Source organism: Neoarius graeffei, chromosome 17 (assembly GCF_027579695.1).
Source record: "Neoarius graeffei isolate fNeoGra1 chromosome 17, fNeoGra1.pri, whole genome shotgun sequence".
Lineage (NCBI taxonomy): Eukaryota > Metazoa > Chordata > Actinopteri > Siluriformes > Ariidae > Neoarius > Neoarius graeffei.
Window position 1 is genome coordinate 20,265,473 of NC_083585.1, and position 16,381 is coordinate 20,281,853.

Here is a 16,381-nt window from a genome sequence, read left to right on the forward strand (position 1 = left end):
ATCCCGATGCCCTACTTCTGGTTAGATTTCTCATCACTTCACTCCTGCAAGGACGGCCCCACATGTCCAGCCCCTGATCCATCCTGATGCCCTACTTCTGGCTAGATTTCTCATCACTTCACTCCTGCAAGGACAGCGCTCGAAACTAACGGTGTCCCGATGTCCCGGGGACCATAAAAAATGTCATCGGGACACAAAATTATCATATCTGGGACAATCCCGGGACAATGGAAAAAAATAGATCTAGAAAAAAAGTTCTACATTAATATTATTTACAAAGCCGTAACACATACGTAGACATTCACCTAATTTGTCAATTTTAATTTTAAAACGTTAACAGCGAAAAATACATAGTAGCTACACTTTCGATGCACCTGCATCCGTAGGCTACAGAGCAGCGCATTCTGTTCTAGAATCTTCGGCCGGTGTCCGCATTATACGGACTTGGAATGGAATTGCTACCGCACACGCTGCGCCGACTCTTGCCAGAACAAAAATGCTGAAGTGGTTGAAGCGGACCGACTGCGGGGAAGAAACTGAAAGCCCAGACATAACGTCTCCGGGACCTTCAGGATCCAAAGTGTCATCGCCTGGTCTGCAGGCAACGTGAGCAACTGAATGAACTTGATGAACACTGTTAGACACGTTATAAAATACAACAGGAATGATGTGGATGATACTGACGGAAGATACCGTTCAACAGAATAAGTGAGTTTCCTTGGTGTCTTTCTAGTTCAGAAAGTTTAGTCAGTCAGCAGCACAACTAGGCTCGGACCTGCCACTATGCTGATGGTGCTAACATTTGCACCCGGCAGCGAAAGTTCATAAAATGGATAATGGAAAGTTCATAAAAATGGATAACGGTAATGGTGAAAATTATAAGTTGGCCTTATAAGTGCCAACAGATATTCAAGGTATAAGTAGATGAAATGAACATAAAAGGGGTCTTATTTTCAACTAAAGTGTACTGCAGATGTAGGGAGTTGAAACATTTTCTGAATGAGCTAGTTGGCCCCTTTAAATAAACGGGTATCTATTCATACAGTGAGATCGCCAAAGTTTAATAAACTGAAAATGCAATAACTGTAATTTTGAAGTAGATGATGTATAGGACATGTGTCGCTTGTGTCTTGTGACTTATTGTAAAAATGATATAAAGGGTTCAAAATCGCATAGTTACAAATATAATAGTAACTTCATATGATGGGCGGCACGGTGGTGTAGTGGTTAGCGCTGTCGCCTCACAGCAAGAAGGTCCTGGGTTCGAGCCCCGGGGCCGGCGAGGGCCTTTCTATGTGGAGTTTGCATGTTCTCCCCGTGTCCGCGTGGGTTTCCTCCGGGTGCTCCGGTTTCCCCCACAGTCCAAAGACATGCAGGTTAGGTTAACTGGTGACTCTAAATTGACCGTAGGTGTGAATGTGAGTGTGAATGGTTGTCTGTGTCTATGTGTCAGCCCTGTGATGACCTGGCGACTTGTCCAGGGTGTACCCCGCCTTTCGCCCGTGGTCAGCTGGGATAGGCTCCGGCTTGCCTGAGACCCTGTAGGGCAGGATAAAGCGGCTAGAGATAATGAGATGAGATGAGACTTCATATGATAATATTAACCACTGGTTATTTCAGAGAGGAAAAAAATGGGGACACTATTGCTTCCATTCGGGACAATACAACACAGAATTCGGGACCACTGGGGGACACAAAGAAAAAAAGTTAATTTCGAGCCCTGTGCAAGGACGGCCCCACATGTCCAGCCCCTGATCCATCCTGATGCCCTACTTCTGGCAGAAGTTCTCATCACTTCACTCTTATGGAGGATGGCCCCATATGGACAGTCTAAAGATACACTTAGAAGATGGCTCTGGACACTTACATTTTTGCTACGATGGTTTAGTACTACATTTGCCATGATAACTTTAGGACTACAGTTGTCATGAACGGTTTTGCACTCAAGTCTCCACTCAATAAACAGCTGCTAACTTCAACAGAATAAACTTCGTGTTGAAACTAGAATGAATTTCCTGGTTACATAATTGCACTTTTGACCATAAAAGACACACTTACAGAAGTGAGTTATTTGTAATCACACTATCTGTTATCATGCAGATGAGGGTGGGTTCCCTTTTGAGTCTGGTTCCTCTCAAGGTTTCTTCCTCATGTCGTTTCAGAGTTTTTGCCACTGTCATCTCAGGCTTGCTCATTAGGGATAGATAAATGTATTAGTTCATATGTTTAAAATCTTTATTTTTCTGTAGAGCTGCTTTGCGACAATGTCCATTGTTAAAAGTGCTATGCAGATAAATTGACTTGACTTGAGTGCTGCCAAACAAACCATTTTTATGCTGGCACAGAGAAGCTACCAGCTGCAGTCAATCATGACCAATAACCGTTAAGAGGCCTTGGCAAGTTAAAAGACATTCTGGAGCGTTCAGCACCACAGAATTAATAATCTAAGTGGGCATATGTAAATTTTCGATCACGTATGAATCATTTTGACTCTGTGCTTATTTCAGAAGGCCCAAAATAAATTAAAACTTGTGCGCCATATTCTTTTTTTTTCATGAAAGACGTTGTACAAATCATTCTGCCACAGAATAAGAACAGTTCAAAAAAAGCCCAATACTGCCATCATGTTCATGTCCATGATGACATCCATGACCATGTATGTAAACTCCTGACCACAACTGTAAATCTAGTATCAGTAGATTTAAAATAATATCTAGAACAGCGTACAAGTATGCAATCTGACACACAATGAGTTTGTTTACTGCTGTGGACACAGTCGCACGATGCTTTACTGCCAACTGCTATTTACACTGGTATTGCACCATGAAGCCACGCACGGCGGCCATATTGCATACGCGTTAGGGCTGCTCGATTATGGAAAAAATAATAATCACGATTATTTCAGTCAATATTGAAATCACGATTATTCAAACGATTTTTTGAAACAATGCATTTATTCAGCATTTCTCTTTTAAAAAAAACCTCTTTGTTATTGATCATTTACGTTCACCTTTCTTTCAAACTGAAAATAAATATAGTCTAGAAAAACTTAAGTTTGCGATGTATAAAACAAAATAAAAATATTCTTTTGACATAAGACAGAGAAAAACAAATGTACATGGCTGCATGTCTTTGGCTAAATAATATCCGATGGATGCTGCGAGTGCGTTGTGCCTCTCCGAACTCGTGGCATTGTAGAGAGTGGCTGAAATGGATGGCTGCATTGTCTTGCTGGTTGTGGCGGCATCGGCTTTATCTTTTTGTTTGTTTTTTATTGTTTCGTCGTGAATAACTTTATGGCTCAGTTTCAGGTGGTTGAAGAGGTTTGTAGTGTTGCCCAGAGGCGCAGATACTACCTTATTGCAAATCTCACACACGATGCGCTTCTGTTCCACGTCGGATTCTTCGAATCCAAAGTGATCCCGTATTACAGACGTTTTTCGTCCCTTTTTGTCGACCAACCGATTCTGCCCTCCTTCTGTCATCTTGCGAGCCTACCTCGCGCCAAACAATTCACAATCTCTCCTCCTTTCAGCTGCGTGATTGGAGAGCCATAGAGACACACACGCTGCTTCCGCCGCGTGAGTGTTGTCGGCAAGTCTGCGCATGGGCCCGCGGGAAGGAAATGTATTGCGTGTGCGCGTCCCCGACAAATCGCAAAATAATCGTTTCAACTCGATTATATGAATTTTGAGATCGTTTGACACAAAAATCGAAATTGTGATCAAAATTCGATTAATTGCACAGCCCTAATACGCGTAGTTAACAGCAAGTGTAAATCAGCCTTTACACTCTCATTCACACCTAGGAGCAATTTAGTGTCGCTAATCCACCTACTGTCATGTTTTTTAAGGGTGGGAGGAAACCAGAGAACCCAGAGGAAACCTTCAAGGACACTGGACACACCTGAATGCCTAACACACGTTAAGAGATCTCATACTGTAATACCGTTCAAGGGATCTCCAACTGCTGATAGCCTTTAACTGGAAAACAATTCTGTGGACTTCCTCTATAATCCAACTATTTAAATATTAGATACATTATGTAAACGCATACAAATCATATTTTGGATACTCATTAGAGCCATAAAGCTTGTTATTCCTGAGCTTTCCACTGACGGAACACATTTTTATTAAAATTGTTATTAGGTCCCAATTGACATGTATGTTCATCTCATCTCATTATCTCTAGCCGCTTTATCCTTCTACAGGGTCGCAGGCAAGCTGGAGCCTATCCCAGCTGACTACGGGCGAAAGGCGGGGTACACCCTGGACAAGTCGCCAGGTCATCACAGGGCTGACACATAGACACAGACAACCATTCACACTCACATTCACACCTACGGTCAATTTAGAGTCACCAGTTAACCTAACCTGCATGTCTTTGGACTGTGGGGGAAACCGGAGCACCCGGAGGAAACCCACGCGGACACGGGGAGAACATGCAAACTCCGCACAGAAAGGCCCTCGCCGGCCCCGGGGCTCGAACCCAGGACCTTCTTGCTGTGAGGCGACAGCGCTAACCACTACACCACCGTGCCGCCCCACATGTATGTTGTATAGGCCAAATTATTTCTGGAATATTAGGGTTTTCAAAACTCAGTAATTAACAGAGCTTCCCCTAAAGTGCGGACATGCAGCACTCCTTCGCGCTGTGCGACGTCAACACCGTACTGCCACTTGCACACCAAAAAACAAAAAAATCAGTACCATAACTTGAACAATGCAGAGTACTTTCCACACCTAAATATCTCCTATTCCCCTCAGAAAATGAGTAACACAAGCGCTCTGAGAGTACAATATCCCCCACTGGCAACTCGGCCATTACTCTGGTAAAATGCGACTGAATTGAATGAAATTGGAATAGGCGAATTAACGATATATAACAAAGAATCCTGCCAAGTTTTGTAAAATTCCTCCAAAAATTGTGAGAGGAGTTGATTTCAGAAGGCGAGCACCCTTCTCGTGACGGGCAGAAATTGACACGACATAATCCCCCTTCGGGCCTTTCAGCCAGCAGGGGATAAAAATTGTGCGGGAAGTTGATTTCAGAAAGTAAGCACACCTTGATGAAATTGCCAAAGTACAAGTTTGTTAATAATCAAGGGCATAACTCTGGGAAAATTTGCCCAAATTAAACGAAATTTCAATATGCGTAGAACTGTCATATAACAAAGCCTTCTGCCAAGTTTGGTGAAATTCCTCCACAAATTGTGAGAGGAGTTGAGTTCAGAAGAACGTACACCCTCATGAAATTGTCCAAGTACAAGTTATTTAATCAAGGGTCAAAACTGTGGGAAAATTTTCACAAACGAAATTAAATCGCAATCTGAGTATTACCGTCATATAACAAGGCCTTTTGCCAAGCTTCGAGAAATTCGTCCAAAAATTGTGAGAGGAGTCGATGTCAGAAAGAAAACATACTTTCATGAAATTGTCAAAGAATAAGGCTGTTAATCAAGGGCCACAACTCTGGTGAAATGCGACCAAATTTAAAATATGTGTAGTACCAACATATAACAAGGCCTCTTGCCAAGTTTCATTGAATTCCTCCAAAAATTGTGAGAGGAGTTGATGTCAGAAGGAAAACGCACACTCATGAAATTGTCAAAGTATAATTTTGTTAATCAAGGGCTGTAACTCTGGTAAAATGTGACCCAATTTAACGCAATTACAATCTGCGTATTACCGACATATAACAAAGAATCCTGCCAAGTTTTGTGAAATTCCTCCAAAGATTGTGAGAGGGGTTGATTTCAGAAGGTGAGCACCGTTCCCAGGATGGACGGACGGACGGACGGACAGAAATCGCCACGACATAATGACGGACAGATGGACAGAAATCGCCACTTCGGGCCTTTCGGCCAGTGGGGGATAATAACTATAGAAATAGGAAGATATTGTAATACAGTATATAGATCTAGACTATCCTGGTACTCAACCCAGAAGGGAAAATAAAGGGTTTCACTGCGTGCACTGACTGTCATTTGCAACCGTACATAAAACCATGTTCTCGTGCTGATCGCTAGATTGGGCTGTTGTGTGATTTGACCTCGATTCTGTTCCTGGCACTACACTGCAGGCTTTTGTGTGTGACTTTTGCCTGTTGGGTTGCGGGTTTGTAGTTGACAACTGTACTGCTAATATTCTAACTTCAGCTGCTATAATGTTCAATATTACACTACTGTTCAAAAGTTTGGGGTCACTTTGAAATGTCCTTCTTTTTGAAAGAAAAGCACTGTTCTTTCCAATGAAGATCACTTTAAACTAATCAGAAATCCACTCTATACATTGCTAATGTGGTAAATGACTATTCTAGCTGCAAATGTCTGGTTTTTGGTGCAATATCTCCATAGGTGTATAGAGGCCCATTTCCAGCAACTCTCATTCCAGTGTTCTAATGGTACAATGTGTTTGCTCATTGCCTCAGAAGGCTAATGGATGATTAGAAAACCCTTGTACAATCATGTTAGCACAGCTGAAAACAGTTGAGCTCTTTAGAGAAGCTATAAAACTGACCTTCCTTTGAGCAGATTGAGTTTCTGGAGCATCACATTTGTGGGGTCGATTAAATGCTCAAAATGGCCAGAAAAACGTCTTGACTATATTTTCTATTCATTTTACAACTTATGGTGGGAAATAAAAGTGTGACTTTTCATGGAAAACACAAAATTGTCTGGGTGACCCCAAACTTTTGAACGGTAGTGTATGCATTTTTTGTTGTGCAATAAAATTAAAGATATTTCTCTGAACTGACTGTTTCCAGTGTTTTCATTTCAAATCTAACTTTGCCCTTTACATTTTTCCCCTTGCATATTTGACAAGGTCAAAAACAGCAAATTTAATAATGTTGAATTGTGCCTAAATCAGCCCTAAATGCCACCAGAATGCACCATTTGAAGTCTTTAATTTCAAAATTTTCTGCGGGACCATGCCCCTGGACCCCCCTAGCAGCCGGGCAGCCCTTACGAGCAGGGCTCCGCACCCTGATTAATACAACAACTTCGAACGAGCTCTAAATTGACTTGGATAGGAAAGAATAATGCAAAACGTCAAAATCTCAGAATGCAAAGAAAACGCCCTGGATATATTTAAGACATAGTGGTTCTTTATATGTAAATATGCAGTGAGAATTCTCCCTTCGCGTCTTCTTGTTTGATCGTGTATATCTGCGAGTTCCCCGTTACGTCTTTCCTATTAATGGCAGAACAGCCTTCAGTCCGGTCCAAGGGCCAATGGGAAGAGCTTGGAGGATGAACCGAGTCAGAAGGGGTGTTCACACGGCACATATGTGAACCCTCACCGAATCCAGGGACGCATGTCGGCCGAAACGAATCCGAGATAAATCGCAAAAGAAGCATTTTTTTTTTCGAAATTTGTGATTTTTGTTTTTTTCCATCATGTGCAAGTTGAGATCTTGAAGAATGCAATCAGTATTTCAGATAATAGATTGTTTTGTTGGAAAAGCATACATTTTTTGTTGCAAATTGTCTCGTTTTTGTCAGGACTGTAGCCTGCTGGGGGGTGTGGGTAAATTACCATATGGGCCATTCACATGATGATTTAAGTCATTTGTTTTTTTTTTCCGCGAATCAGCTGTATGATACGAGCTGAGCTCGTGGCTACTTAACCTGCATACAGGCGTGTGATTTCACTATGGAATGAGTTACTAAACAGAGCGCAGAGGAGCTGAAACACCGCGAAGCAAACAGACACACGGTATTTACATCGGAGATAAACATTTCTAGCAAAAAAAACCGCAACCTCGTTTTCCAGATTGAATGGAATACTTGAATGATCGGATGATACACGGACCGTTCTAGGATTACATTCCATCGGAGGCATTGGTGTGTGCAAGGCGCCGTTTCTCTTTCTGATGGGGTGAGTTTATTAATCTAAGGCTGTGTGGTTATTTTTGCATGTAACGGAGAGTGTTGTGGTTTGGTTAAGCCTAGGTCACAACCGGACGTACGATTTTTTGGCCGTGTGATTTTTGGCGTTTCCCAAATTGCTGCGTTTTTTTTTTTGTTCACGGAGAAAGACGCGCGTTGGCCGTAAGTTTGTCTTGCAACCTGAAAAAAACGTAAGCACCTGTAGAGTTTGTTTGACATGACAAAGAACCTCTGCGGCCGGTCTGCGGCTCGAAAATCAGCACGTCACACGTGCGCGCTCGTGCTTTTCACACGCGCGCTCTCGTGTGTTTCATGCGCGCTCTCCGTGCGTTTCTTGCGTTTTTTGCGTGTAGACCGGCTGTAGGAGCACGTACGGCCGGTTGTGACTGAGGCTTTACATGAAACTAGTGTTGTGTTAGTTGTGTCATCATCGTGCTATCTTTCTTTCTTACGGTGTGAGTAATTTTTCAACCACAAAACGTTAAAGTATACTTTAGGACTTATTTTTGCACTTCATAATTGTGTTGGGCATACTTTGCATGGAAGGAAAATTGACGTGGTGATCTTTGTTTACATGAAAGTAGCATCGTGCTAGCTCGTAGGGGGTAGGGCTTTCCTTAATGTCATGCAAATGAGCACCATTATGTGCCCGCCCTGCACCCAGAGTAGCTGAGATGGAAAACTTTGAGGGCGATTTTCTCCCTTTTCTGTTTTAAGAAGTATACACTTTCAAAAGGCCACACATTCTTCAAATATTGTCAGATCTCCACATGGAAGGCATCACTGGAAAGCTTAGAAACTGTACTTTCTGAATCTGTCAATGACTCAAAATGCCCCCGGGCAGACATGTGTCCCTGGATTCTGTGATCTGACACATATTTGCATCGATGCTGCACCGATGTATTTTGTTGCGATATATCTTACGTCGGTGTAAATTTTGTGGAGCGTTCACACGTCACAACCCTGCTTACTAGAGAGAAGCGTGTTAGCACCGGTGCAGCCCCACTTGCGTTCACACGGCAGTTTTTGCGACCGTGCTATACGATAGTAATAATGCGGAAATGAAATATGCACATGCGTGAAAATGTACTTCCTTTTCCCGGTTGTCATGGCATCACCAAGCGCCGGGAAAACAACGTGGATGAAGACACCAGTGTTGCCAGATACTGCCAGGGCTTTGAACCGGTTCAAGGAATGAAAACGAAAACCGGGAACTTTTTCTATTTCACATGGAACAGAAACAAAACCAGAAACTTTATTATTTTTTATGTTCCGGAACAGAAACGCTTATTAAAAATAATGGTAACCGGTTAATACCGGTTTTTATTTCGTTCCTCAAAGTTTCTGTAGCCTACAAATAAAGTCATTCTTCTCCTGCGCAAGTTTCTATGACCCGCTGGGGTTCACTTCCTGTGTGACGTTCGCTGATTGAATGGAGAGAGCGGGAAGGTGGACTGCTAGTGAGTAAATGCATTACTGAGTGTCTGAGCAAAGAAGAGCCTGAACGTTGCAACCTCCCTATTGGCTGTTTGTAAAAATGTATCAGTTGTTGCCCTTCCCACGGGAATCATCGCGGGCTCGAGAGACGAGACCTGACGAGTTAGTTCGTTGGTAGCAGAACAAAATGTCTGGACACAAATCGGGTTTTCAGAAAAGGAAAGAAAATAAACGGAGGGTCGAAAATACAAAAAAGGAGGCAGAAAATGCAAAACGAGTTTTAAGGTAGGACAAATGGTTACTTTTCTGAGGCAGCCCGCCGTGGCTGCCTGCAGGCTTATTTATTATAGCCCATTTAGTTAAAATAGTTGATATAAAATGTTTATAGTTATAGTTATGTGATGGTTGTCCTGATTTAGACTGTTTTTTTTTTTTTTGGGGGGGGGGGGGGGGGGTGTTTGCGCAATGTTGCACCCGGGTCCAGATTAGGGCAGAACCGGCCCTGGCTACATTTCAGGTGTAGTTTGTTTTATGTATGTATGTACTTGCATAGATGTGTACTTGGTCTTCCAATATGGCGCCTAACAAAATCTCGCGGCGCGGTGACGTCATGCGGTAGCCCTCTATAGGGCCTGACTAGCCTTTGGTAACACACTAAACGAACTATCTTTTCATTTTTGGCACTTTTTCTGTTTGTGTAGATGGGAAGACATACTGAGAATCCAAATCGCCAACATTTGAAATAATAATTGTTTTGAATTATTTCTTGTCTTATTTAATGAAGGTTGTAATAGAATTAGCCTACATTTGGCTTAAGCTGGATGAGACAGAGACATAATTTTATAGCCATTTGTTAAACAGCTGACAGGGAACGTAATTAACCGTTCCGGGAACGAAATTTTTTTGTTCTAACCGGTTCGGGAACGTCTATTTAATGGTGGAACCCAAAACCGGAAACGTTAAAATTCTGTTTCTGTTCGGAACGAACCAATAGGAAAAAAATTCTGGTTCAAAGCCCTGGATACTGCTGACATTTTCCAGCCCAAAATATGTTCAAATCCGCCAAAGTGCACTTAAAACCGCCCAATCTGGCAACACTGGAAGACACGCAGTTCTGTTGTTGTTGATATTCGCCATTTTGGAAGCGCAAAATACCAGGATGCAAATTATGCAATGCCCATATGTAATCAACTCTCCTCACGCGTAGCGAGTCTACCCCTGTAGCGTTCAGACGTCCCATTTTATATCGGAGCTGCCCCGCAAACTAGCATTTACTCTGGAGTAAATTTCTTAAACCACCTCCAGAGCAGGGTTAGATTTGCACCGGTTTAAGCAGCTTTCAGGGGCGACACCGCTATAACTTTGTACCGTGTGAACGCTCTACCGGGGCAGCCCCGGTGCTACACCGGAGTAAAAGTTGCCGTGTGAACACCCCTAGAGAAAGAAAGGACAACGAGATAGAGGAAGAGAAAAGAAGTAAAACACATTGCTCACAGATGACCATGTGTAGTTTAGAACATGCACTTCCACCAGGAAGCAAAACTGATGAGGCTGCTATAAAAAGACACGTCCATGAACAGTCATGCCTTTGTCTTTAGGGAATATTTTTTTTTATCTTGAATTTGCATGAACTGCCTTTCAGATATTATTAAATAAATAAATAAATACCCAACTGCCAACTTATTCAGACTGTTCATTTGTCATCATCATCATCTAGGGAAATTCATCTATTAAATTAAAAGTGGACAGCTGTCCTAATGCCGTAGTGCTAATACTACACACTGCAAAATGCTATCGTTAGTTATCCTCCCAGTAAGTGCCCCAATCTGGCTCAGGACTCTGGCCTGAGGATCCGCACTGCAGAATCATTGAGCAGAGCAGCACTTCAATTCCCAGGTGTCTTTACAACTGGCAACTCGTCCCTGAAGGAAGCAATTATGATGGGTGCCAAGGGCGACGGCTATGGACAAGACTGGGCCTATTAGTCACGCTGTCATGGAGTCTCATGGGAACTGCTCCCACACTCAAAACCGGCTCCTTCTCTCTCTCTCTCTCTCTCTCTCTCTCTCACACACACAAAACTTAAAGGAGAACTGAAGGCAATTTTTTTTATCATCAAAATTCTATTTCTCATTTTATTAAATCTCAGAATGCATTTTTGATCGCCATTTTGTCGCTGCTATAGCAAGTTATGGTGTTTGAAATATGCTCTGTAATATATCAGTCCATATGTCAAAGCGATGGCCGTAAACGAGATTCGTTGAGACCTGTGCGAGACATCGTAGGACGAACAGCGGAAATCAAAAGTGACCGACATCTACCAATGTCGTCAAAAGACGCGCGCGCCCTCTTTCGAACGCTGACGTAATCGAGCCGGAAGTTTTGTTTGTTTTGATAGCAATCAGGAAAGTTTGAAAAAAGTAAACAGTAATCGTCATTTAAACTCGTTTTTGTGCAATACTTCGTTTGGAAAACAGTTTTCAAAATGGCGGCACTGACACCTGGCTGACGTTTCACGTTTCGAAGTCTCGCACAAGTCTCGTGAAGATCGCGCGGATGAGCGACGCCTGCCGTGGACCAAACGAACTAAATTCAACACGGCTAAAAACCGAATAGGCCGATAAGTATAATATTTAATTGCAATCCGTTGCCGATACGAGTCACGATATAAGGTTCCTAAAACCGAAAACGGAATTGAATAACACGTTAATTAAGAAATAAAGCAAGTTTAAAAATAACTTCAGTTCCCCTTTAAAGAGAAGCATAAGCCACAGCAGCACATCTCCATGTCAAAGCGACCTTAACTGTGCTTTAAAGGAACAGTCCACCGTACTTCCATAATGAAATATGCTCTTATCTGAATTGAGACGAGCTGCTCCGTACCTCTCCGAGCTTTGCGCGACCTCCCAGTCAGTCAGACGCAGTCAGACGCGCTGTCACTCCTGTTAGCAATGTAGCTAGGCTCAGTATGGCCAATGGTATTTTTTGGGGCTATAGTTAGATGCGACCAAACTCTTCCGCGTTTTTCCTGTTTACATAGGTTTATATGACCAGTGATATGAAACAAGTTCAGTTACACAAATTGAAACGTGGCGATTTTCTATGCTATGGAAAGTCTGCACTATAATGACAGGCGTACTAACACCTTCTGCGCGCTTCGACAGCGCATTGATACGGAGCTCAGATATCAATGCGCTGTCGAAGCGCGCAGAAGGTGTTAGTACGCCTGTCATTATAGTGCAGACTTTCCATAGCATAGAAAATCGCCACGTTTCAATTTGTGTAACTGAACTTGTTTCATATCACTGGTCATATAAACCTATGTAAACAGGAAAAACGCGGAAGAGTTTGGTCGCATCTAACTACAGCCCCAAAAAATACCATTGGCCATGCTGAGCCTAGCTACATTGCTAACAGGAGCGACAGCGCGTCTGACTGCGTCTGACTGACTGGGAGGTCGCGCAAAGCTCGGAGAGGTACGGAGCAGCTCGTCTCAATTCAGATAAGAGCATATTTCATTATGGAAGTACGGTGGACTGTTCCTTTAAGGCCCATGCATGAGATTTGAGGGAAAGCAAAAGGAGATACTCACGCGTCTGTTATCAGCAGGGCTGTGGTAGAACTGCGAGATCACCTGCTTGCTGTTGTCCTTCCCGCCAGACAGGTCAAACTTATCTGATATATGGATGAAAGTGGTTCCATAGTCATACGACACATAAACCTGTGAAAACAGCATTTAAAATATAGTTAGGCGTATCGGGTGAAAATTAAAATGCAGTCCAAATTGCTGAGCACTGTGCTCGTTGAATTCAGAATCGAATGCAGAACAACATACTTTTTACAGGATTAAAATACGTTCATCCGTTCTTGCGATATTACAAATCCAAGATTGAAAAAAACGGCTTAATTTTTAGAAAACGGCCGTAATATTCCGTCTGAGGATCACATGGTTCGAAATGGGCCTCATTAACCAATGAGATCAAATGTTTTTTTCTTAATAACTTTTCGATTTTTCAAGATATTTACATTGAAATTGGCAGGAACACAGATAGTTGTATACTGAATACAAAGCTTGAAAAATGCGTAAAAACAAATTATGAAAATGAGTAATTAGTATTGATTATGCTAATTAGGTTACACTCAATAAAAGAGTAAAAGATTGTTTCTAATCCCCTCTTTGTGCTCTGTAGGCCTTTGTATTCCTCAAAAGTAGGGCCTACTAGTGTTTATATGAAAGAATATAAATGATAATATTTACAGGAAATTTAAATTCATAGTAAAGTAAATGGGCGGCACGGTGGTGTAGTGGTTAGCGCTGTCGCCTCACAGCAAGAAGGTCCTGGGTTCGAGCCCCGGGGCCGGCGAGGGCCTTTCTGTGTGGAGTTTGCATGTTCTCCCCGTGTCCGCGTGGGTTTCCTCCGGGTGCTCCGGTTTCCCCACAGTCCAAAGACATGCAGGTTAGGTTAACTGGTGACTCTAAATTGAGTGTAGGTGTGAATGTGAGTGTGAATGGTTGTCTGTGTCTATGTGTCAGCCCTGTGACGACCTGGCGACTTGTCCAGGGTGTACCCCGCCTTTCGCCCGTAGTCAGCTGGGATAGGCTCCAGCTCGCCTGCAACCCTGTAGAAGGATAAAGCGGCTAGAGATAATGAGATGAGATGAGATGAGTAAAGTAAATTTAGAAATCACTACTTTCTTTTTTTATTTTATTTGCACTTTCCATCCATTCCAAACTTTTTCTGATTGGAGCTTGTATGTACATTTATACATGATGCTCACCACCCCGGAGTTGTTCTACACTGCAGTATTACATCAGAAGTCCAGCGTATTAATGAAGCTCCAGAGGTAATAAGGGGTAAATTGGTGAAGTATCCCAGGATTATGATGGTCCCTTGAGAATTTGGAAAACAGTACAGAATGGCTGACACGTGAATACTGTACTAGACATAGCTCTGGTCTATATTTGCAGGCCGTACTGGCAGTGTTTTAGATATAGCTAATGAGAAGTAATGCTGTGTTCACACTTATACCGGTACAAAAGTGGTATAACTGTATCGATACAAAGTATACCGGTACAGTTTAGTGCATCTGTCCACACTAGCGAGAAATGTTTGCGGTTTTCTTTCACGGTAGTAGAAATGCGCGTGCGCGAAATGTTTCCGTGGTTACCGAGTAACTTCCTTCCGAGAATATATGGCGGATGAAACAACGTGTGTGTGCTTTTTGTTGTCAGTGTACAGTCTGTATTTCTGGTGGTCATTTATTCAGTCGAATCGTATAAAACACGCGAGGCAGTTGAGAAAGAAACAAACGAATCTCCGTTCTTCACTATTTTATTCAGCGAAGACATCGATTGAGGTGTGTGACTTTGCGCATTATATTTGTATCGATACAGAGCCGCTTCATCTGTCCACACTACAGCGAAGCGCTACAGTACCGATACTGTACCGGTACGAAACCCATACATTTGTGAGTTTCGTACCGATACAGTTATACCGCTACAGTACCGGTATAGTTGCTAGTGTGGACAGGTGTTGCGGTACGAAAGTAGTTTCGTATTGGTCCAAAATCCCTAGTGTGGACAGGGTACAACAGAATAACAAAACATGCCGGGACATGCTGGTGTAGGAAGATAATCAATGAAGCAGTGGAGTTGAGTATTCTGATATCACGGCACATCCAAAAGTGTTTTATTCCTCTTATACCACAGCAATATGCCAGTGAGTACAATTTCTACTGATTAAAGAACAATATATCATACTGTTTATCCATTTTTGGTTGCATTTAGGGTTGTGTAACATCCACAAAAATGCTTTCTTCACTCTCTTGAATAAAAACAGAAAAATGTCGCTTGTCATGTTAACGAGAAACTGCGAGTCAAATCCTGACCAATCAATATTTATTGTGGTGGCAAATTTATATCATCTGTTCGATTTATAAGTCTTATCATAATTCTTTTATACCAAGTTTTAGACTTCGATAAAGTAATATGGGCTTGAAAAAACAAGAGTGCTCTGAGCGCACAATATCCCACGCTGGCAACTCGGCCATAACTCTGGTAAAATGCGAGTGGATTGAACGAAATTGCAATATGTGTATTACCAACATATAACAAAGAATCTTGCCAAGTTTCATGAAATTCATCCAAAGATTGTGAGAGGAGTTGATTTCAGAAGGTCAGTACCCTTCCTGGGACGGACTGATGGACAGAAATCGCCACAAAATAATCCCCATTCGGGCCTTTCAGCCAGCGAGAGATAAAAATTGTGCGGGAGGTTGATTTCAGAAAGCAAGCACACCTTGATGAAATTGCCAAAGTACAAGTTTGTTAATAATCAAGGGAAAATTTGCCCAAATTAAATGAAATTTCAATATGCGTATAACTGTCATATAACAAAGCCTTCTGCCAAATTTGGTGAAATTCCTCCACAAATTGTGAGAGGAGTTGATGTCAGAAGGCGAGCACACCTTCATGAAATTGTCAAAGTACAAGACTGTTAATCAACGGCTGTAACTCTGGTAAAACGTGGCCAAATTTACATTGTTTGATTTTAGAGTGTATTTTTATCTATATTATCTACACTTATAAATATTTATATATACTGTTTTTCTTAATATAATTTTTTGTGTAATCTTTATCTGTTTTTACAAGTAAGGAGAGAGAGAAACTAGTCTGGCTAACGCAACTTCAAAGCTCTGCGAGCATTTGGTCTGGCAAAGATATTAAGCCCAACCGTTTCCCAGAGCCCGTGGTTGACCCGCCTCCCTGAAATGCCTCAGTTTGCTATTGGTCAAAGCCAGAAAAGGCTGTGACGAAGCTTAAACCAATCACATCACTCTTTCCTCTGACGTATGCGACGCGACGGGGCTAACTGGTAGATTAAACTCTTACCGAAGCCGGTCGGGAGCAAGGCGAAAACGTCCTTCCTTTCAATAAATACCTCCAGGACTGCTCTTTGCTCCGTTTTCAATGAGAACTTGCTCCATGTTCGTAATGTTTCTAGTGAATGAAGCGCTTCCGGCATAGACTCTGTAAACAATCTACGGCTTCCG

At 42.3% G+C, this 16,381-nt stretch overlaps 1 protein-coding gene across 2 annotated transcripts in view; it reads right to left on the reverse strand.

The window, feature by feature from the left end:
* Positions 1 to 16,381, reverse strand: part of sorl1 (sortilin-related receptor, L(DLR class) A repeats containing) — a 219,033-nt gene that overhangs the window by 160,606 nt on the left and 42,046 nt on the right. For both annotated transcript variants that reach the window (XM_060943822.1, XM_060943821.1), the window contains exon 3: positions 12,921 to 13,049. In XM_060943822.1, coding sequence (XP_060799805.1) covers positions 12,921 to 13,049 — 129 coding nt within the window. The remainder of the gene's footprint in view (positions 1 to 12,920; positions 13,050 to 16,381) is intronic.